Raw genomic sequence first — 22787 nt, forward strand, 5'->3', positions numbered from 1 at the left:
CATGAATGTCTGTAGACTGTGGGAGGCAGTACCCAGAGAGGTCCCACGCAGCACAGGGAAAACATGACACGAGATTTCACCCAGGAGCCTTCTTGCTGCTTCTTGCGCAGAGAAAGTGCAAACTACTGCATCAATGCCAGTCATAGTGAATTTTAGTATTTAGTGTTTAGTTCAACACCAAGCGCTATTATGCTATTATTTATTGATCAAAATGACTGTATGTATAAGTGTGAACGTAGTTGAGCATGAAATGCTATCAGAACACATTATGACAGAAATCATAAAGTTTCCCTATTAAAGTGGAAGACTGCACCACGGTGTCCTTCACTCACACACAACATGACTTGCTAACTGTGATAAAGCTGTTTCACATGTGCTCACATGACAAATGACACTGATGACTGATCATTGTCTTCTCACAGACATGTTTTATCTAAACGGTTATCAGTAAAGTAAGCTCTGGTGTATGATTCAGTGATATCTGCAGAGCTATAAAGAAGGAAGATTTAAAGGTTGTATTCACAGCTAAAAATTGGTCAGCAGCATTTGTCATCACATTGGTGGCCGATTCTTCATAAAAGCTGTCATTTTAAAGCAATTCTGTGGTAACAGCTTGATGTTTATAAAGACATGCACTTGGTGTTAAAGTTTTTGTATCAATGAGGAAACCAATCAAGTTTCACACAGCTGCTTCAGACTAGGAAAAGGGAAGACATCGCAAAGAAACTCTGTGTTTGTTGAAGAAAACCTGCCAAGGAACAGGTGGATTCAGACTCCATTAATAACTGATGAGTAACCCAGAGTTTTATTTAGCTCTGTCTGAAACAAAAAACCCAGTGGATCGTCATCTCTCAGTTTCACTAAACCCATTTTCTGAAACGGACCTCTGCATTTTGATACAGCCAGACAGCAGTGGTCACAACTTTAACCCTCTCAGGCTCAAATTAAGTTTTTTGTTGCTAATGCACAACCAAGTCCTGCAGTGGTACTTCTGAGTAAAAAAACCTCATAAAATATGTATGTGGGGTAATCAGGTTGTTGTTTTAACTGTTGCAAATCTGCAACGTCTGCCTGGAGAGGGTTAAGACGAGAGCGGACTTTGTGATTGATACACACACCCCCACCCCACAAAACCAGAACTACACAACAAATGCTACAAGGCATCTAGAAGCATTTATGTTTTTACAAAACCAAACTGAGATCCAATCTTAGCCAGAATTTAAAAACTGAGGCCATTCATTTCGATACTGAAACTACAGATGGTGTTATTCATTCCTTAACATCGGTATTTTCTGTGTGCCATCCTTCTTTTAGAGTCACCGTTTGCCGACGCTGATTAGATTTAAACGTGTTTCCAAACAGTTTTTTTTTTCTTCTCTTTTGTTTTTAGCAAAAAGTGTCTTCAGAGTGATGCTCCATTCATGCCCTATCAGTTTCTGACATGGGTTATGGTTAGGTTTTGTTATGTCAACCAAAGTCCATCATCCATCATGCATTTACTTAACCCCGTGTTCACAACTATGGAAATTATGTAAGCATATAAGCACCTACAGAAATTCAGTGCTCTGCTGATTTAATTGATTTGCTCTAAAGCTGTCGTGTCTCTTGTGCCTAAAGTGTAGATTTTGGCACTACAAAGTATGAAGTAATCACCCTGAAGAATATATGTCAGTTTAATGCCTACAAACAATTGAATGTATTGAGTAAAAAGGACAAAAAAGTGGGAAAAAAACCCAAAACAAACCAGCGTAATGAATATTGATCTTCATTTAAAATACATTAAATACACTCCTTTTCTTTTAACCAACAAGGATGTGGACATAAAAAGTTATTATCCCTGAGATCTCCAGATTTGACCTTCTTCCCCAAATGATTATAATCCCAGATCAGTCTGGGCTGTCACGAGGCTTTCATTTCTAAATTTAGGGGTAGGGAAAACTCTGTCTGGTGTTTGGTCACAAGTTGTAACTTCAAAGACTGAATATTCATTCAAACAGAGATTCTGAGTGATTACAGGAGATTCTTCACAAGCCAAAGGAATAAGCAGACCTGAGCATGTTTTTGTGTGAAGTTTCAGTTTTCTTTTTGATTTGCCGTCTCTTATTCCCTTCCGTTTTTTTTCTCAGTTCTGCTTCAGGGCAATATTTGTGGGGACGCGAAAAGCCTCAGCCGTTAAGGCCTCCATTGTTCCAGTGCAAAGAAAAGACGCACATTGTTTTTCGCATAAACTTTCAATTGTTCTGTCTGGGGTCAAACGGCGAGGTCCCTTTTGTTTGAACTTCCTTGCAGTGGTGTAGAACAGACAAAAAAAGAGGTTGTTAGCTTAGCTTCAGAAACCTGATGTGGTTTTCAGTGTTAAAGGCCTTCTGAGAGCTTAGAGGTTCATTCCAGGATACACCACTCACTGCAAAATTAGGTGATTTAGGCATTTAAGAGATAAGATAAGATAAAACTTTATTTATCCCTCGGGTGGGTTCCTCTGGGAAATTCGGTCTCCAAAAGCACAGCACCGACAGAGACATATACAGATAAAATATACGAAGGGGATAAATAGAATAAATAGAAATAAAAATACAAGTGAATTGCACATTTAAAGTATTGAGGTCTATTGCACCATTGACTATTAACAAAAGTATTGCACAAAAGGTATTGCACAGTGAAGTGAAGAGGCACTACAGCTTAGTTGTTCCCCCCTCCTTTGTCCTCCTGTTTCCCCTCCCTCTCCCCTGCAGAGAGGAGTTAAACAGTTTGATGGCGTGTGGGACAAAGGAGTTTTTAAGTCTGTTAGTTCTTGTCTTGGGGAGAAGCAACCTGTCACTGAACAGACTCTTCTGGTTGTTAATGGCCGTGTGCAGAGGATGCCCAGCATTGTTCATAATGTCCAGCAGTTTTTTTTAGTGTCCTTTTCTCTGCCACTGTCACCAGAGTGTCCAGCTTCATGCCGACCACAGAGCTAGCCTTCCTGATCAGTTTCTCCAGCCTGGATGAGTGTGAAATGGTGAATGCTTACCGCCACACAGATGCGTGCATGAAAACATAACATGCCCTATTTTCTTACCAGCTGAGATGCTTCATTTAAATATTAAAACCAGCTTCTTGCAAAGAAATATCAAATTTTACCAGTGAAGCTAAATTGGTCAGAAATGTTGTTTATTGCAAGTTTGCCATTGAGACATAGCAGGCCTCACTTTCATACCGTCTTAAGCTACATGGAATCCCCTTAAATACTATTGAAAACCTCACTTACAGTGACCGTGGATGGTTCGCTGTAAGCGGTTTGTTTGGAGAGAAACTGTGGTTGCGAACTTCTAGTAGCAAGCAGAAGTGTGTAAGCCTTAAAAATAAACACCCGGAATAACTACAAGTGGAGGAGCTCGATGACGAGGTCCGAGTCAGGTGGTCAAACTGCCAGAGCCTCCACCCTGTCACAGGTGGCTGCTATAATATGAGGAGAAACGGATTGTTTTTGTCTGTCAACAATGCAAGCCATGTGGATATGTGAAGTGTAGTGCAAGTAGTTCAATGTGAAGGTCAGTCTCGCTTCTCTTCTTATAACTGCAGAGTAAGCAAGTAAGAGAGATGAATGGCCTTAGACAGTAGGTGTGTGACGTCAAAGCTGCTGTGTCTGGGATGGCTGCCAAGTCTGAGCGCCCAGGCTGCCTGTTACGATGCAGTACCTGGGATGCATCGCTGATACATTTGGCGGGAACAAAGTATATTTTTAGCCAGTGGGAGGTTATGTAACAACCCGCCATGTGATTGGTATACACGGAGAGACGAGAAGGAGGCTTCAGAAAGACGGGAATGGAGGGAGACATCGAAAGTGCTCTTCGTCCTTGCTCAGAGAAAAGCAAACCTGACACAAAAGTTGTTTTTCGTTTTTTGTTTTCATGAAGAAATCAGATTATGGGGTGATGCCAGTGCACCATGAGCTCATAATACTGCTTTCCTGAACCACATTAACTGATATAGAACAAATAATAAATGTGAGTTAGATTTCTGTATCAACATTCACAACTAAAAATAAGTGAGCTTCAACTTTTCACCTGATGTCCACTTTGTGTCATTTACTTTTTGATGTAGTGGCACAAATGTTTTGTTCAATGTAGCAATTGTTCTGATACCACAGTTAGCACAAACAACTCTTGTTCCTTCTCTAAAAATGAAAGGCTTACTATTCTGTTTCCTGAAGCTTTTTTATGAATGAATACATCTGAAAGATGGCCTTGTTGAAAAGGGCTTGTATGTTTGCTTCACTGCAACGATCACACAGCTGCTTTCATGTTTAAACAGATAAACTGATGCATTTATGTCATGGCGCACCGATGTTGGCGAGGGTGACTTGCCTCACTCCCGACTGACTGGATTATCATTTGACTTGATAAAAGAATTAATAACTACTTAAAATAGTTGGCTGTGATGGAAAAGATTGAGTGAAAGCTTTCTCATCTCGCCCTAATGACGTCTCCTTCATCCTCAGGCACTCTGGAGCCCCATCTGTCTGCCCTGCTGTGGATGGCTATGCTGGTTTCACTGGCTATTGTCATAGTGCTGCCTCAGCCTCACGGTATCAGGGCACTCATTGCCTCCACCATCCTGCGCCTGATCTTCTCGGTGGGCCTCGAGCCCACATTGCTCCTACTAGGAGGCTTTAATGTAAGTGGGCATGAACCTGACATTTAATTTTCATGCAGTACAGAAACACGGACTCTGTTCAAGCAAGATTTTGCCTTCAAACAGCCGCTAATACAAATGTCACTCATTAAATCTTAAATCTTGTATATCAGGTCAGGGAGATTCCACACTACGCTGACAATGCAGCACTTGCACTATATATTTAGTAGTCTGAACAATGACTGTTTGAAATTCTTCTTGCACTGCCTTTGAACAAACCTTACCATACTGATTATACATGCTGTGTGTTTTCCATTGTTCTTCAGTTATGTAATAAGGTCATCTTCCTGATGAGCTTCGTTGGAAACAGAGGAACCTTTACACGTGGATACACAGCCATGATTATGGATGTCGAGTTCTTGTACCACCTGCTCTATTTGATTATCTGCAGCTTGGGGGTCTTTGTCCATGTCTTCTTTTACAGTCTACTAGTATGTGAGCTCACACATACTTCATCCTATACACATTTCATATATGAGATTTAACCCAGTTCCAGATGTTCCACACACATCTCTAAACCCTTGTTCTTTCCAGCTCTTTGACCTGGTTTACCGAGAAGAAACCCTGCTGAACGTAATAAAGAGCGTAACCCGCAATGGCCGCTCAATTGTTCTGACAGCTGTGTTGGCGCTTATCCTCGTCTACCTCTTCTCTATTGTGGGATACATCTTCTTCAAGGACGACTTTATTTTGGCTGTGGACCGGATACCCAACAAAACTCTCGGTAAGTTGAAATACAGGCTTCTTGCCATTTCCTTGCTGGAACCAAAATGCATGTCATGCCTTACCCAGATGCCAGAACGCATGGAATGTTTTTCCTCATTCATTCTGAATCACTAAAAAAAACCAAAGATGAAAAATATTAAGTGTGGAGGATCTTTGTACATTCACTTGCTCTTAGCATCCAGCTACACTATCACTATTCGTCGCCACAAAAATGCATTGCATAAAAATGAGTGTTTGACTCTCAAATGTGAACCTTGTATAGTTTGGATACTTGCATAATTTCTTCCGTTCCCAACTGAACAGAGCATGGAGCCAGCATGGTGGGAGAGTTCCTCTCTGGTGGAGTTTGTCAGAAAGAAAATGGAGAAAACTGCTCAGCAGAGGCCACGATGGATGGTAGGTTGACAAAGTGAAAGGTAAATGTGAGTGCGTGTACATGGGGTGGAGGCTTGGGTCGAAGGTTTCTTTTTAAGTGTAAATCCATGTTTGTTTGTGAATCTCTTGAATTTTTCCACGAGGCTGGGTGCACGTGTTTGTGTGAAGGGCTTTATGTTCTCACACATTTCTGACTTGCCCAGAAGAGATTCGTCCCACCGAGCTACAAATCTAGGCGACTGGGTGGTCATGGGATTAAAACTGACTGGGCCAACTGGGGGCTTTCAGGGAGCTGGGTCATACACCAGGGGTTTAGACTCTTTAGACTTTGTGGTCTCACAGTACCAAGCCTAAGACTTGATGTAGGGGCCCATAGCTGAAAGGTCAGAGATTAGAGCAGGTCGATGGGTCCACCCAGGGATGGTGCGGGGACTCTCTAACTGCAAACAATGAGTTTTTGCAAACCATCCGACCTTGTTGGGATAAAGCCATCGTTCAAAGGTGAACACGTAGCACCTTTAAATTGATCGGCCAACCATGTCGAATCCTCAAACTGCTGGAGCTTGACCTTGTCTGAGCTTCCCATCCGTCATCACCAGGCGGGCTAATTAGGGTAGTCTGGTGACTAGCCTTTGTGTGGGAAGTTGAAGAATGTCCTCAGTCACATTAAAACCTCCTAATTTATTTTGGTAATATAATTGAATCTTTATGTAATGTAGCCACTTATTTTATTGAAACCATATATAAAGGTATTTTTGCTGGATGATAGAAATGCAGAGTAAACTTTAAAGGATCCTACAGTAACACTTCGCTGTGTCTTTGTAGCTTCCCTTGCCATCCAGCCGTCAGCGGTAGTGATTGAGGACAAGGAGCGGACGTGCGATTCCTTGCTCATGTGCATTGTCACAGTACTGAGCCACGGCCTCAGGAGTGGGGGAGGTGTCGGGGACGTCCTACGGAAACCATCCAAAGAGGTATAAAAAACAGGAACCCAACAATGAGGAGAGATCACACCTTTGAGGGTGTGAAGAAGAGTCATAAAATGACCAAATATCGGTTTTCCTGTTTTTACTTTAAAGTCTAGCAACACAGATGAGACGTACTGGCACATCCCCCTACCATGCACAATAAGTCTAACTCGAGTTCAGCTAAATTGAGAAGATAACAGATATTTAAAGGTGTATTTAGTCTTGTAATAAGGAATTTAATATTAAACATTATAAGTAAAAGTAGACATGCTGTCAATTTAATATGTGTTGGATGAGGTAATAAGTGTAGTAGAGGATACGAAGCACTTTGAGTGCTCCAGTAGAGTAGAAAAGCGCTATATAAGAACCAGTCCATTTATCAGGAGTCCAGTATGTCTGAAAGTCTGTGATTGAAAGTTGTCCTTTACAAGGAGGATGTTTTCAAAGCTCCAAACATAGCAAAAACACACAGGATGAAGACAAGTTTGTAACGACCACGCATTAGACCTGCAACTCAACCCACAAGATGGCACAAAGAATTATGAATCATTCACACTTTTATTAACTTCATATAACTTATTGCTCATTTGCATTGATGTCACAACTGTTTTCAGTTGTTCAGAAGCCTGCCAAACACAACCTTACAGCTGGATTGTACCCATGCAAAAGGGCACTGAGTCATACCAATATGTTAACTTAGTTCTTATATATGTATATACACTCCTCTCAAAGGACATAATATTTTTATGCATTCTCTTAGAAGTTTTCAGAATCACAGGTCAGTGCTTGTACTTGTAAGACTGCTTTGAAAACTTGTTCAGCTTCATCTGTGAGTAATGATTTAGTAACATGTGTTTGTTTGTTTTTTCTCTCTGCTCCTCACTGACCTTCTAAACTGAAAAATGCTCTCATTGGCTGACATAACGTGCGAGCTTTCATTGCCTGTCTCAATCCCCCCCCCCCCAATTTCTTTGGCTTCAACAGGAACCACTTTTTGCAGCAAGGGTTATCTACGACCTGCTCTTCTTCTTCATGGTCATCATTATTGTCCTTAACCTCATCTTTGGTGTCATTATTGACACATTTGCTGACCTGAGAAGTGAGAAGCAGAAGAAAGAGGAAATTCTGAAGACAACATGTTTTATTTGCGGTGAGGAAAGAAGCAAAATAACTTTTTAAAATAGTTAAGACTGTTTAAGTGCTGCTATTTATGCTTTCAATGGCCCCATTTTAATTTGTGCTCAAGGTTACTGTCCTATTCTCATGAAAGTGAGAATTGTTTAATTTGGGAGGTATTTATACGTTTCGCTGGTGTTCTCACAGACTTCAGTGTGAACTGATTAGATTTGGGTTATGAAACATTACATGACCTCACATCAGTCCTGCTCTTGTGTTAGTTTCAAACATATGGTTACCTGGACTCAAAGCACACTTCTTTCACACAAAGTTAAACGCACAGCTTAACATTTTCTTTCATCCAGTGTGTGGATGTGACTGGATATGTAAGGCGCTTTGGGGTCCTTAGGGACTAGTAAAGCGCTATATAAATACGGGCCATTATTTTGGATGTGATATTTTTATTCTGAAGGTTCTGCCCAAACTGTGGGTCTTTGTCTTTGTCCATCATGCTATCTTCAGTTTATAAATAAAGTTACACATCCAATAGTGCTGAAATGATGAAGGCAAGGAAATTTATGTATGTGCATCCCCAATTTAGTATATCAGGAAGGCTTGGACTGAATTTCTTGACATCTAGGACCTCTTTTGAATGAAATAATTAGAAATTAGTGTCAAAGGTGAGGCTTGCCATGACAAACACTGATATCTAATGGAATGAGTCGATGAAGTTGGTGAGAATTCAAATACATTCAAACAAAGGTGGGAAGGGAAACTTGTTTAGTTGGAGGAGGCCTACAACAGCTAGGTGGTAATTCTAGTTTTACTTTTAGAGCCATTCTGCCTACTCGGCAAACGCTGTAATATGTCAGCATTATGGGAATATGACTCATGACCTTTGACACTTCTTTTCCTGTCTTTTTAACCCTCATTTCTATGTACTAGTAGCACTCCATTCTTCAAGTTTAAAAGAAAAAGCGGAAATGCCTTTTTAGTTCCATTCGAGTCGAAGCTACAGTCAATACGCAACACGTTTCGCTACAGACTCGGTAATTTTGCGGGTGTGAACGATGCAAATGGATGATGATGATGAAATTAAGGGAAATCAAACGAGTGCCCTGTTCTCAGCTCTCATATGAGCATGCTCCTGCTATGATGCAACTTCACATCAGGTCTGTTTTCAAATGGGGGCTTTTTTTCTTTCTTCTTTTTTTTCTTCTGGGTAAACAACCAAACGCCTCCTCTTCCCAGAATGAATGGTTAGTCATGGCAGGTGCTGATGTGGAGGAGGAGTGTTTCTTCCTGTTACCATATGGGTCTTGACCATGTTAGACAGTACACATACTCAGACACTGGCCTCATCTGTCACTGCACCGCCACTTTTTTTTTTTCTTTTCTTCTTTTTTTATGTCAGGAGGGTAATTTCAACTAAATAATCAGTAGTAAGTTGAAATTGTGCTCGCTTGTTTTGTCTGCCCATTCCCTCATACCCCCATTTCCTGTCTTTAAAAAAAAAAAAAGATCATCATCTGTCATTATTTAGGTCACAAAAATGATGATGCAGGCTTGCATAAGAAAATGTATTTCCTCACTTTTCCTAAGAAGTAAAGAGGACAGATTATTTGGTGTGTGCGTGTGTGTGTGTGTGTGTGTGTGTGTGTGTGTGTGTGTGTGTGTGTGTGTGTGTGTGTGTGTGTGTGTGTGTGTGTGTGTGTGTGTGTGTGTGTGTGTGTGTGTGTGAGAGAAATTATGTCATTTATTTATTTATTTATTTATTTATTTTTAGGTTTGGAAAGAGATAAGTTTGACAACAAGACGGTCACCTTTGAAGAGCACATCAAAGTTGAGCACAACATGTGGCACTACTTGTTCTTCATTGTCCTGGTGAAGGTCAAGGACTCAACAGAGTACACTGGCCCAGAGAGCTATGTGGCTGAAATGATCCGGGTAAGGATGTTGTCACTGACATGCACTAGTTTAATGAGGGTCTTATTGGAGTAAATACTAGTGTAGCTGCAAGTCTTCCGAGTCTTGATTTCAGTTGCGTTAAAAAAAGCCCCAAAGAAGATGTTGAAAGACCTTTATTTTAATTCGGTACGTTGTGGATATTTTCTTTCTTTGCTTTAGACGTTAATTTAATTATTGCTAAAGCTACTTCAGTAAGGTAGTATGCGAGTCCCAGTTCCTAATAATATGAATTTACTTAAATTTGTTTTTCAACAGTGTATATTTCCATCTATTTGCTTTCTGCTTTGTTGGGGTTGATACTAATTAAGAACTGAGCTACTAGGTACTTATATTACAGACTGATACATCTACCTGATCGTCAATCTTTTTTTCTTTTTTTTTATATCCTTCAAATTCACAGACACTCCGGAAATTCTGTAATCGACTTGTTTTTCACTTTCTTCTAGCTGCCTTCCTCTCAAAATAGAGCTCTCGCTCATCTTCTTCAGTGCTACAGGTGTGCCTCAAAGCCTACATTAGCAAAACGTACGGTGCAACACTGTATCTGCTACCGCTGTGGTCTTAACTGAGGTTAACCTTCACTCGTGAAGAACACTGTAGGCGCTTCGACTAGGCGTAAAGGTTTATATGGGTTCGGACAGAAGTGATTACTGCAGTCTTTTTCGCTTCCTGCACTGTGACAGGCAGTAATATTTATTTTTTTTCACCTCGTGTGCTCTAGTGTACCAGCTCTGCTTTTATGTAATCCCTACCTCTGTGACCTTGAATCCTTCCAAAGCATTATCACATCAGTCCATTTTATGAATGGACAATTAACATTCAGGCACAGTCTGCCATTGGCATAAAAGGTTTTAATCCTCCGAAGGAGGCATGCATTGTTTTAATCATTAAACACACATGCATGCACCCTTTACATCACCACATGACAGCCACTTTGGCATGCAAACACACTGAAACCTTGGGTTATTTATTTTACTTTTTTCTATCCTGACATAATGCATATTTCTATGTGTTGTATAGAAAGTACGTCATCACTGTTATTAGTTCCAACAAAGGCTTTGCTATCATAAAATACTATAAGATAGCAAATGCCAAGTGCTCGTGTTTATGCCAATCAGATAAATGTACAGCCAGCGGAGAAAGTGATTCAAGTGGATATCTGTAGAATTGTGCCTTTCAGAAAAATAAAAGGGTCTGAAAAGTGATTGTTTTGATTGCTGCATCATACCTGTAGTCTGTGAGCAATTAGAAAGCATTTTAACTGCCACAGGAAAGCCCCTGTTTCTGAAGTGGTTGCTCCCCTGACGCACTTGTGCTGCTGTCAGTTTTTGACCCAGTTTCTCATTCGATGCCATTTAGCCCACTTTCCTGCTTTTTGCCTTGATCTGCTACCCTTAGTCTTGTGAGGAACCACCTGATTTGGGATTAACTCCCTGTCCTCTCGCTCATTAGCGGTGTACTCCCACTGAGCCAAAATACGTTTGTCAAGGGTTCATTCCGACTGGGTTAAGGGTCTTAGCCAAACAGAAGAAGTTGCACATTGTTTGAAAGATGCTGGCGTGCCCAGTCATCCTTAACATCAACTCTCAGCAAGTGTCCTTGTGTCTCGTTACAAAGAGTATATCATTCATAGAGCGTCTGTCATAAAACGCATTCAGTAAATCATTCACAGAGGTTAAATTGAGTCACGTTGTGTGCAAGGATATCGTTTTATCAGCTTTTAAAATGGGATGAGGTTTATTGGAGTTTTTTGGTTTTATTTTTTGGTTGGGTGGCAGACGGAAAACCATACAACTTATTTAACTTATTTTTTAGATATTAAAAAAATCCTGCATGAAAAAATGTAAGTAAACATGTAATGTTATCTACATTAAATAAAACTTCACAATAATATTCATATTTTTTAAACCATAATAATGTAGAGTGCAGTAGTGCCAATAAATTATCGTACAGTCATACATACATCTATTTTTTTATACAACATACAGCTAATTTCAACTGTGCTGGTTTCTGATTTTTCTCCAATTTTTGGATACTTGCTGTGTTAAACTTTATTTGAATGCACAAAAGTTGCATGACGATGATAATAATAATAATAATAATAATAATGAATATAATTTCTGCCAACAGTAATAGGAGTTATTAATGAATTATTTTGTTATAGCTTTTTCAGTTGTTAGCTCTTGTTTTTTCTTTTCTTTTATTACAGACATATTCCACTGTATTTACCAGTGATTTGATTAGCAGATGGTATATTTTCAGGCTCTTGTGTTTCAATCTGAGCTGCCTCTCTCCCACTGTGTTTCGATTTTTTTGATGCTGCACTAACGTGGAAGAAGCAGCGGGACATAAGGGGGTGTAGAAGTCAGACTACTCTGACAATGACTGGGACTGACGTCAATGGTGGAGGGCTCTGGGTGAAATGTCATATCTAAGGTGTTAAAAAGAAAACAGTAAAAAAAGACGATGCTCAGTTTGCACCCATTGTCCTACTTCTAATTATGTCCGACGCTTAAAAAAAAAATGACACCCATGCTCTATTTGCTCTATTTCCAATCATCCGCTGCCGTAAACGTTCAAGACTGTGATAATTCTGGGAGGGGGGAGAAGGGGGGGCCTTTATTTGCATATTTGTAAAGTGAGTGGGTCGTCAGCTCATCAGGTGGCTTGTGGCATGACTGTGACGTTTTGTGTTGCTATTTTAACCACACAGCATCCTGTTTCTCTGTCATGGCCCGTGCGGTTTTAATAATGAAAAATGTACTTCCGTCATTTCCATTGAACCAGCACGTTGTAGACTCTTAAGTCATGCCTGCACTTCTCAGTTTACTGGAAGTGCTTTCATATGTAAACACTGGGGATGGAAAGAAGGCTAGGCCGTTAAGTGATAAAGTCGTCAAACAAACACACGTGTGGCTGCAACCTGCGGGCTACATCCAAATGGGGGAAATGACCTCTGTCGTGTTTAGGTGATTTTTTTTGTTTTGTTTTGCTTTTGTTTTTTTTAAGCAGAGCCGAGTCTGGGAACAGGAAGGTGTTTTCAAATTATTATATCTGTGACAGTCAGCGAGAGATGACAATCTTTCTTAGAGAAACTGGAGCGTTCCAATAATCAAAATGGCACATTTGTATCTTTTTATTTAATTTAATTTCTTACACGTACCAAATATTGCAGTAGCTGTCCTCAGATATAGAAGTGCGTGTTAGAGTGGGAGGAGGCAGGTAAACTAGTAAACACAGCCTCTGTCTCTTTGCATTCAGGAAGTGGAACTTGCTCACAGCCGTCCTCTCCTCCTTTCAGAATGACTGTTTGCTGCTCATTATTTTAGTGTTGTGTGATTCCCCCTCGGGCTACCGTCTGACCCAGGGCTGGTTTGCGGTATGCACGGCCACCTCACTTGCGTCGATGTCTCCAAATCGACCACTGAAACGCGGGGACTTTTTCAGCCCAGTTCTTTGGCACTGCACGATTTCTGGACAGTGCCTGCAGTGCCGCACACTTGCATTTCATTCATGCAGCATTAGGGCAGATCGTTGTGCTGATAAGGAACATGACATGCCTTTCTGTATGCTGCTTCATCTAAATAACATTATTAACATTTTATTTTTTATATATATTAGTATTGCTATCTATCTATCTATCTATCTATCTATCTATCTATCTATCTATCTATCTATCTATCTATCTATCTATCTATCTATCTATCTATCTATCTATCTATATATCTATATATCTATAGATATATAGATAGATAGATATATATATCTATAGATATATAGATATATATATCTATATATCTATATATATATCTATATATATCTCAGAGAGCATTTTGAAGTAGTGATGAGAACATTCGAGATCTCGGTGTTTATCTGTGTATATGATGCAAAGAATGTGGAGTCATATGAGAAAATTTCTGTACGCCTGCCAGTGTGATCGTCTGTTCTTTAAGATTAGGCGTGATAGAAACAGATCAAACAAGTGAGCTGCCTCGTGTGAGTGATTTCAAGAATGCCTGCGTATCCCATGTGATTCTAATATGGAAAGTCCCATTCTAATTAGTTTGACTCCACTTTTAGAGTCAGCTTTAAATCACTGCACACAAGCCAGACACTAAAACTGGGCATTAGATGGGGGGGGGGGGGGGAGTACAAATTTCATATGGCCTTTTGCCATTTAAGCTTGTTCTGGTGAGTTAAAATTAGAATGAGAAGTGAAAAACTTCCTAGAAAATTGCAAAGGTTCCAGCACCCTGAAGGCAGTCACGGGGAACGTGATAAATACATTTCATTGTGTCTTCATACCTCTCCTAACAAATCAAATTTCTGTTTACCAGGAGCACAACTTGGACTGGTTTCCACGAATGCGGGCCATGTCTTTGGTCAGCAGTGACGCAGATGGGGAGCAAAATGAGATCAGAAATCTGCAGGAGAAACTGGAGTCCACAATGAAACTGGTGTCCAACCTCTCAGGCCAGCTGACCGAGCTCAAGGAACAGGTCGGTTTGAGCTAAAGTTGATCAAAAGACCGAGAATCTGATTTTGATGTCTGACACTTTGTCAGGGGGAGAAAACATGAAGCATTAGAGGGGTTTTTTTCTTTTTCTTTTTGTAAAGAGCAAAGCTGACGTTTTTTCAGTTTTGTTTGTTTGTTTGCTCCTCATTGCCCTTTAGATGCAAAGCTTTCTAAATGCAAAAGGTGGTGAGTCATAGTTCACAGCACCGCTCATGAGATTCTCAATCTGATTTTATTTTCATCACTGAGTTATAAGCACATTTTTGTTTCTCTGGATTATAGACCCGTTAGCTAAGCTTTTTTCTTTGTATCTGTCTTATTTCGGTGCGTTATTAAACCAAACTTCAGTTCAGTTTGGTTATTCTGTAAAAGATTTTACTTTTTGCATTCAGCAGACACACTAGAAGTTGTGTAAGGATACAGTTCTGCTGGTATTGCATATCCAGGAAAACAAGACGATTGTTGCACAATCTGCTGTTTCTAGTAAACAGAATTGTAAAAAGCCTTTTACCCTCGAAATGAGAACTATTTGTGAGGAAGTGAATGTTTCAGAGACATTTTGACCCAGACAGTGGGGGAAATGATTATTGTGCCTCCAAGAGCGATGACGGGCACAGGAACATCTGTCACATCGCGCTGCAACGCACAAATGCTCGCACAGCCTGCTTTGATTTCTTTTCCTTCGCTTGATGAATTTAAACTCTTTACTTTCTCAGGAACAAACCAACGTTTATTCACCGGAGAGTGAAAATTATGCCATGAGCGCTCTCCATGTTGAGTCACTCAAAAGATTGCCATAATTAGCAAATTATAGCGCAAAAAGGACAGCATGCTATTGCTGTCTGACTTTAAATGATATTTTTGTCTAACACGTCCCTCTGCGCAGAATTATTTCTGCTGGAACACTCATTACAGGACCACTTTGTCTTCTCACTTTTAATATTGTTGTGTTTCACTGCCGAGGTGCAAATCACCACTTTATGTCAATTAAAGTAAATTCTTAGCAGAAAACCCTCTCTTGTTCCTGCTCGTATAAAGGTTAGCACCTGCGTTTTGACTCATGCGCTTCTCTTGATCTCTGAAATTTCTCTTGACTGAGTTTCAGGATTAGTAGTTTGTATTCGGCTGCTTTCGTCAGAAGACACAGCAAAGTGGATGACAAGGCTGGCAGGATTTCAGAAGAATGTGTTTCAGTTGAGCTGCATGCAGAGTTTGCTGCTGCATTTTGTCAGTTTCTATAAGGTGCTACGAAAGACTGAATCGATTAAGACTGCAGAGCAGAGAAGGTGGAATAATTTTTTCTTTTTTCTTCTTTTAACAAAACGAGCCCTCTCTGTTCCCCTCAGATGACAGAGCAGAGGAAGCAGAAGCAGCGGATCGGCCTTTTGGGACACCCTCAGCACATGAACGTCAACCCTCAGCAGCCTGCGTGAGGTCGACCGGCACACAGCCCTGAAGGAGCTCCGCGTCGGCTTTGCGCCCAGGTGGAGCGCGCACTCCTCACGCCGAGGTTGCACATAATGTATACTGCACTGAGTGTAACTTATAACGGTAGGGAAACACTGTAACATAGGTAGTCATAAGGCGATGTGTAGCTCTACCCACCACGCATGTGTTACTCTAGAACGTGACACTCACCCACCTCATTCTGTTCAGGCCTGTCAGAACTGGTGCCAAATGTTTCCTAAGTAGAAATCATTTGGATTTCTGACCACAAGGCCTTCACTGGTTGAACTTGAAATGGGGGGAAAAAGCTGACTGGACAAGAGGGAATAGTCCCATTTGTTGTTCTTTTTTTTATGTTATTGTTCTCTATTTATATTTCTAGAATAATGAGCAGTATTACACGTCTTATTTTTGTATGTTGTGCAATATATTAACTTAAATATGCAACCTCATTGGTGTGTGGGTTGAAATTCCATCATTTTTGTCTTATTTAAAAGCACAGCCCGATGTTTTGTCTCTGGATAAAATAGAGAGCTGTTGGTTGCCTGTACTTACACACAGATAGGGATAATACTTAATAAGCTGGCCTTCTCAGTTTTACTTTCTTCTTTTATTTCTTGAAAATGTGCGTACTTGTTGAGGGGCAACGGCACTCAGTATAGATAGCATATTGTTTGAGAGCAATATATACGGATAGTTTACTTTCACCTGTGTAAAGCCAACAGTGTCATATCTCAGCGCTAACTAATTTTATGATATATTTGCTTTCTTATTTAACTGGGTCGTAAAGGACATTTAGTGCCACTCATGCTAATATTTGCTCAGGAGTTGTGTCATTTTTACAATAATAAATTTGTCCAGTTTTTGCAGCAGACTTCTTCCATTTGTGCCCGTTTTTGGTCCTCGAGTTAAGTCTGAGACATGTTTGCTGCTTGTGCTGAGTCACTTTTATTTCCACCAAAACTCATTAGTTGCTACTGTTAGACTTCTCTCATTTTTGGACTACCTATGTGTATATACAATTTGTTGCTTACCTTCGCTTTTGTATAGAAAAATGACAAGAGGGGGGAAAAAACGGTTACTTATGAATATTATAATTACTTAAAAAAATTTAGGCGCTATCAATTTGTATACTGGAGTAGAATTATTTATTAAAATTGATGTAATTATCCTTTACTCCCTTTGCTGTGTTTGTTATTGATGTGCTTTTACAGGATTTATAATGTGTTTTTGTTTACAAATGCACACATTCGTACATTACCACATGACTCATTTCTTTTAATACTGCCTTTGTATCTTTATTTCAGTAACTGCAGACTTATAAAGCAGAAAAATGTATGAATTTGTCTTCATCTGATCACACAAATGGATACTGAAATACAAATGCCGCTCACTGGCAATAAGCAAAATGTTCTATATGGGTTCACACGGAAAGTTTGGTTTAAAAATTAAACTGGGCCACGTCCCGAATTATTCTTCTGGCTTTCAGAGAATCTGTATATGCTGACTGGAAACGAGGAACATCTGAGTAGAATATATCCTCATTGATCAGGGACTTTCCTGATTCTCTGACAGCCAAGTATATGTTCACCAAGCTCTACTTAATGTGTAACTGTCCAGGTTCAATCAGTTGGTGTCCTGATATTTAGATTTTTTTTTAATTCATTTTTTAATGAAATGTCTGCATACAAGAGCCATTCATTTGTCAGTCATTTCCAGAAAAATGTAAACAATTTTCTACAAAATTATCCCTCCAAAACCCTTAAACGAGTCCCTCGGTGCAAAATCAGCATTCTTGCTTGAGTGTTTTTCAGCAGATAAACTGTGGTCAGAGAAGCTCATGCTTCATAATGCCGATTCTTGCATAAAGAAGGTGGTAGTAGGTGCAGACTTTCTGCATCTGTAAATGCAAACTTTAAGGGTGCAGCGTGGTTACAATGATTCTTAAACAACTTATATTGACTTATATCAACTAATATTTTAGGGCACGGAGAACGAGTGCAAATTTTCTACACTAATGGGAGTAGGCTATATGCACACAGTTCGGGGTAATCAGATACTGTTAATATTATTTTAAAACCACACAGTTTGGCACCTAACTGTGTGAAATGATAAGAAATGCAGACAGTTGCATCTCCACAGAACAGTGAAAACGGAAAGATGAGTTGAAAACAGTAGTTGGCACCCCCTCCCCCCCTTATCGGAATTAAGTGCAAAATCTTATCTGCAACCCCTTCCCGTTCCCTCCTCTCCGTTGTTTTGAAGCTGTTTCTATATTTAGTCTGTCTGCTTCGGGACGTCGGCGGGTGGAACCGACCGACCAGTCGGGCATTCTCGGTCGTCTGCTGGACTGACGTCACCGACAGGGATCCGCTCTTCGGCTCTCTCCCGGCCATGAGGAGCTCAACGTGACAGCGCGCTGGGTACAAGCAGGTCTAATAAGTACCAGCACGGTGCGGGTATGTAGAAAGAAAACGCTCCACCACAGGGACTCTGTCATCCTGCCGCAGGTGCACGTGCACGTGCCGCACACCAGACCCGTACAGAATGAAATTACACGGGTGTCCACGCCACATTGAGCGCGTGACACTTGGCAGGCTCTGAAAATGCGGAGAGTTAAAATGAGTGGCCCGCTGGCCGCACTGAAACGTTGAGACCCCATAGATAATTATCGCGTGACTCATCGTGTCGCAACTGTTTGTCTCGCCCGCATTGAGCCCAGTGTAAGTATGTTAGCGTGAGAAAATAAAGCGTCTAAAATGAGCAAAGTCTTGGAAGAGTTTTTGTAAACAAGTGTTGCAACTTAATGATAAAAGCTTCTTCTGCGTTATAATTTCTACATGTTAACTAGTTTCGCTTAATTTTACCACACTTTTTGTTTCATCTCAAAATGTAGGCCTTTTGCTAATACCCAATAATAAAAAATAAAAAAGTTGTATTTCAGCGTCGAGGCTATAGTATTTTATGCTAGTGTTTCTATAGTGCAGCTTACTATGAAGCTTACTATGCCAGTTAACATGGGGAAAACGGCTCCACACTTCCTAACTGTCCAGGGGAAATCTGTTGCTCTACTTTCTGCCTCCATAAACACGCTCTGCTCTGCAAACACGACTCAACCCCCGAGATCCGAAGCGTGGTGGTACACGGGACTCGGCCCCGGTGGAGGAGTACTACACAAATGGGTTTGCTCCAGCAGCAGAGAGAGGGGGCGGAGCGAGCGGGGAGGTGAGGAGTTGAAAGCACCGTCCAACACGTGAGGCTCATGTGACGGAGCGGAGTCTGTGTCTGTAGCTGAGAGACGTGCCTGCAGTCACAGGGTTTATTTAACACGTAGTCAGAAATCCACCCAGCTCTCACACATTGCGCCGGGCGTGGAGCCTCCCTAGACATACTACTGAGTCCCGGACCTAAGGGCGACAAAACTCCAGCTGCGCTCGACTGCAGCTCACAACAGGAAAACACACTCACACTGGATAAGAGGAAATAATTTTTTCTCATTTATTTCTTTTATCTTGGAAAGTTTTTTTTTTTTCATTTTGAATTGCGGCTGCTGGGACAAATTTTGGAGTTTTTAAAAAAAAAAAAAAAAAAAGCATTTTCTTCAGGTTTTACATTTAATCGACATGGAGAGGATTACCAGCGCGCAACCACCTCCCTGTATGCCAAAACACCCCTCTCTGGATATAGCTGACATGCAAGGGTAAACGAAGCAATTTCTATTACATAAAAAAATGTCATTCTGCACTTTATACTGAAGCTCTGTGAAATCAACTAATTTAATCTTCTCTCCAAAGAGTGGATTTTCCAATTTATGTGTATAAACCCAGGAGGGGCATGAAGCGAGATAATGAGAGCAAGGTAAGTTCTAGTTTTTACAAGTGTAATATATTTAAACAGTTAAATCTGAGCAGAATTTCACTGACCACCTTTCACAACCCTCTCCAGGAGACCTACAAGTTGCCCCACCGACTTATCGAGAAGAAGAGACGCGACAGAATAAACGAATGCATTGCCCAACTGAAAGATTTATTGCCAGAACATCTTAAGCTTACAGTGAGTATTATTTCAGCATATGGCAGGTTTGCTAACAGCCAGAGAATCTGAGACGCCACATGGTTCTGCTGAGCAGTTTGTTTGCGCCATATTTTCAGTTCAGCTTTGAAGCCTTAAAAAATATATATTTATATACATATATCTATATTTATTTTTTATTAAGAGAAGAACCGAATAATAATAATTTTTAAAAAGTTTTATTTTTTAAATTTTAATTGCAATCGTACTTAAAAAAAATTCATTTAATTGCTGTTATTTTAAAATTTGTTACTAGAAGTTTTTGTACGTGTGTACATGGACTGCATGACTTCCCGGGTGTTCCAGACTTGTTCTCTGTTCAGCTGCAGAATGTGTTACATAAGAAAGATCAACATGCTTATTGAAGGTCTTCCTGTTTTAGACGCTGGGTCATTTGGAGAAAGCTGTGGTGCTGGAACTCACTCTCAAGCATGTGAAAGCCCTGAGTTCTCTCCTGGAGCAGCAGCAGCAGAAAATTATCGCTCTACAGAAGGACCTGCAGCTTGGTAAGTTTGAGTTTTCATTTTTCTTTTTCTTATTTGTTTAGGCTGTGAAGTGGAAATGGTACAGAGGCATCACTGGGGCTGGCACTGTGTGGTCTGTTGTGTTTTTTATTGAGGTAAAACTTGCTGTAAAGAGGATTTAAACTTTTTTTTTTTTAATCACCTAGGTGATCATGGAGTTGACAGCGCTGAGAGCAGTGAGGAGATGTTCCGCTCTGGCTTTCACTTATGCGCCAAAGAGGTTCTGCACTATATGGCCACCCAAGAAAGCAGCAGGGACTTGACTCCTTCGCACGTAATCACTCACATCCAAAAGGTAGCAGCGGAAGTCCTGCAGCATCAAAGCAGCCTTCGGCCGGATGAGGATGTGGGCTCTTCTGAAAAAGTGAAGAAATCCGCCGGACAGCCACAAAGGGCCTCTGAAGGCCCTGCTAAGAACTGCGTCCCAGTCATTCAAAGGACTTATCCCCACGGGACAGGGGAGCTGAGCGGTAGTGACACAGACACTGACAGTGGCTATGGGGGAGAACATGACAAGCGGGACCCCAAAGCCCAGTGGTCAGAAAGCCACTCGATGGAGGGGGAGCTCAACCATTCGGGATCTGAGCGCATGGCCAGTGCCATCAAGCAGGAGGATGATGAGCCTCGGGCCAAGAAGCTGAGATCGGACTCCCCGGAAGATGAAATTCTCTCCAGTCACACGACAGGAGTTCCTGGTAGTTACCTGAGCTTCTCCCCTAACCAGAACCCGTTTTGCCTTCCCTTCTACCTCATCCCCCCCGCAGCAGCGGCAGCAGCAGCGTATCTGCCCATGCTGGAGAAATGCTGGTACCCTGGGGGCTTGCCTGTCATGTACCCAGGCATGAGCGGTTCTGCAGCAGGCCTACCCCCAGAGGCACTTCCCTCGTCTCTGATGATGTCCATGTCCCCGAGGGCAGGATCTCCAGTACACCACCAGAGTCGCATGGACTCCCCCACGTTTCACAAAGCTTTAAAGCAGGTCGCTCCCTTGAATCTGGAAACCAAAGACTGAGCAGATGTGTCACAAATCGTGTCCTCTGAATGTCGAATGGGATAAACGAACACGAAAGCACTGGTATCCCATTAAACAGCAGCTGTAGTTTGACCCATTGTGTCCCACCTCCATCTATCATGAGCTCCTGAAGTGAAATGAGACTTTCTGTGGGGATTCTGGCATGGCCACGAGAAGGCTCATGTTAGACCTTTTGCATGGCTCTGAAATACTGTGAGTTTTAATACGGTCAGTTTAGAGTGCACGAGGGAGCGCGCAAGTGTTTTTCTGCAATACCTGTCATCTCAGCACTTATTGTTGAATGTCAAAGGTTAACCTAGAATGTAAGGTGTAGACTAACCCTTCCACACACAAACACACACCCCATTTAAAAACATTTTGGAGCTATTTTCTTTGCGCGCGCACACAAACACACACGCCAGTCTGTAATGAATGTAAAGATTGAACAAAAGCTCCGTCGTAGATGCTGCTTGAATGACTTTTAAGGATGATCTACTTTCAGTGTTTGTTGCTCCTGTAAATGCAACAAACTATTGTTTTAGACCTACCACAAAAAACAAAACAAAAAAAAAATATTGCCCCTTTAACTCCTTCAGTTATGGCAAAGCTAAATGAACGCAGAGTTTAGAGTTCAAAGAATTCAGGGCGTTGTCGCCGTACGAGGTGTGTCACTCATGTCTGTCGATGAATGATGTGGCCATACACGCTTTTATGATTTCATTTGTTGCTCATGACTGTTTCTGCATTTTTTTAGGTGGAGTTCCTGTGAAGCAGTGTCTTGTAATTATTTCTTTTGCTTATACTACTCGTACATCTCTATTTTTGATACGTGACCCACTGAGTGTATTTTGTAGGGAAAGGCTGAGGGAGCGATTGGCTGTACGTTGCGACATCGTGTACAGTATACATATGGCGTCAGCCTGATTTGCATATTGCCCACTGCTTTCCAGTCGAGTCCAGGCCTGTTTTTAGCTCACGCTGTTGCCTTTACTCGTTTTAACACAGACACAAACAGTGGCAGGTGATTCAAACATATTTGCTTTAAATGTGTCTGTGGCAAAGAGAGTGAATGTAAAGTAAAACAAATATAATAGTTTTGTATAGAAAGAGGTACTTGGGATTTTTATTTTGAAATGTAATGCAAAGGATGTACATATTTTGTATATAAAGTATTATTGATATATATTAAAGTATTAATAAAGCTTTTTCCCCTCCCTGTGGAATTTGTGTTGGACTGCCTGTTGGCTTAAACGTGTTGTAGCCAGCCACCCTGACAGTTTCTCATAACAAGGCATACTTACATAACACTTACATAACCCATAAAGCAGCACAGTCTCTGTAAATCAATAGCGTGTCTTAGACTACTGTAAAGGTTGTGAACATTTTCAATT

The 22787-nt window shown here is 40.9% G+C and overlaps 2 protein-coding genes across 6 annotated transcripts in view; both read left to right on the plus strand.

Annotated features, from left to right (window-relative positions):
- itpr1b (inositol 1,4,5-trisphosphate receptor, type 1b) overlaps positions 1-16965 on the plus strand; it is an 80161-nt gene extending 63196 nt beyond the window's left edge. For all 5 annotated transcript variants that reach the window (XM_085455813.1, XM_085455815.1, XM_085455814.1 and 2 more), the window contains 9 exons: positions 4481-4656; positions 4941-5105; positions 5209-5398; positions 5704-5796; positions 6601-6749; positions 7728-7893; positions 9646-9806; positions 14165-14326; positions 15690-16965. In XM_085455813.1, coding sequence (XP_085311939.1) covers positions 4481-4656; positions 4941-5105; positions 5209-5398; positions 5704-5796; positions 6601-6749; positions 7728-7893; positions 9646-9806; positions 14165-14326; positions 15690-15776 — 1349 coding nt within the window. In that variant the 3' untranslated portion in view covers positions 15777-16965. The remainder of the gene's footprint in view (positions 1-4480; positions 4657-4940; positions 5106-5208; positions 5399-5703; positions 5797-6600; positions 6750-7727; positions 7894-9645; positions 9807-14164; positions 14327-15689) is intronic.
- A 1268-nt stretch (positions 16966-18233) lies between these two features.
- On the plus strand, positions 18234-22601 carry bhlhe40 (basic helix-loop-helix family, member e40). Its single transcript, XM_085455819.1, has 5 exons — positions 18234-19489; positions 19584-19647; positions 19735-19842; positions 20243-20366; positions 20531-22601. Exons 1-5 carry the CDS (start codon positions 19413-19415, stop codon positions 21394-21396), a joined length of 1239 nt encoding a protein of 412 aa, XP_085311945.1. The 5' UTR covers positions 18234-19412; the 3' UTR covers positions 21397-22601.
- Positions 22602-22787: the final 186 nt, after the last annotated feature.

This window comes from Copadichromis virginalis, linkage group LG5 (assembly GCF_057382275.1).
Source record: "Copadichromis virginalis isolate Kocher_CV1m ecotype Utaka linkage group LG5, C_Virginalis_male_GT1.1, whole genome shotgun sequence".
Taxonomy (NCBI): Eukaryota; Metazoa; Chordata; class Actinopteri; order Cichliformes; family Cichlidae; genus Copadichromis; species Copadichromis virginalis.

Bases quoted from the DNA above. Each gene is read 5' to 3' on its own strand.
- bhlhe40 (XM_085455819.1), top strand. From the start codon at position 19,413: ATGGAGAGGATTACCAGCGCGCAACCACCTCCCTGTATGCCAAAACAC. The intron at 19,843-20,242 runs GTGAGTATTATT...TTCCTGTTTTAG, and splicing joins CAGAACATCTTAAGCTTACA to ACGCTGGGTCATTTGGAGAA. The intron at 20,367-20,530 runs GTAAGTTTGAGT...TTAATCACCTAG, and splicing joins ACAGAAGGACCTGCAGCTTG to GTGATCATGGAGTTGACAGC.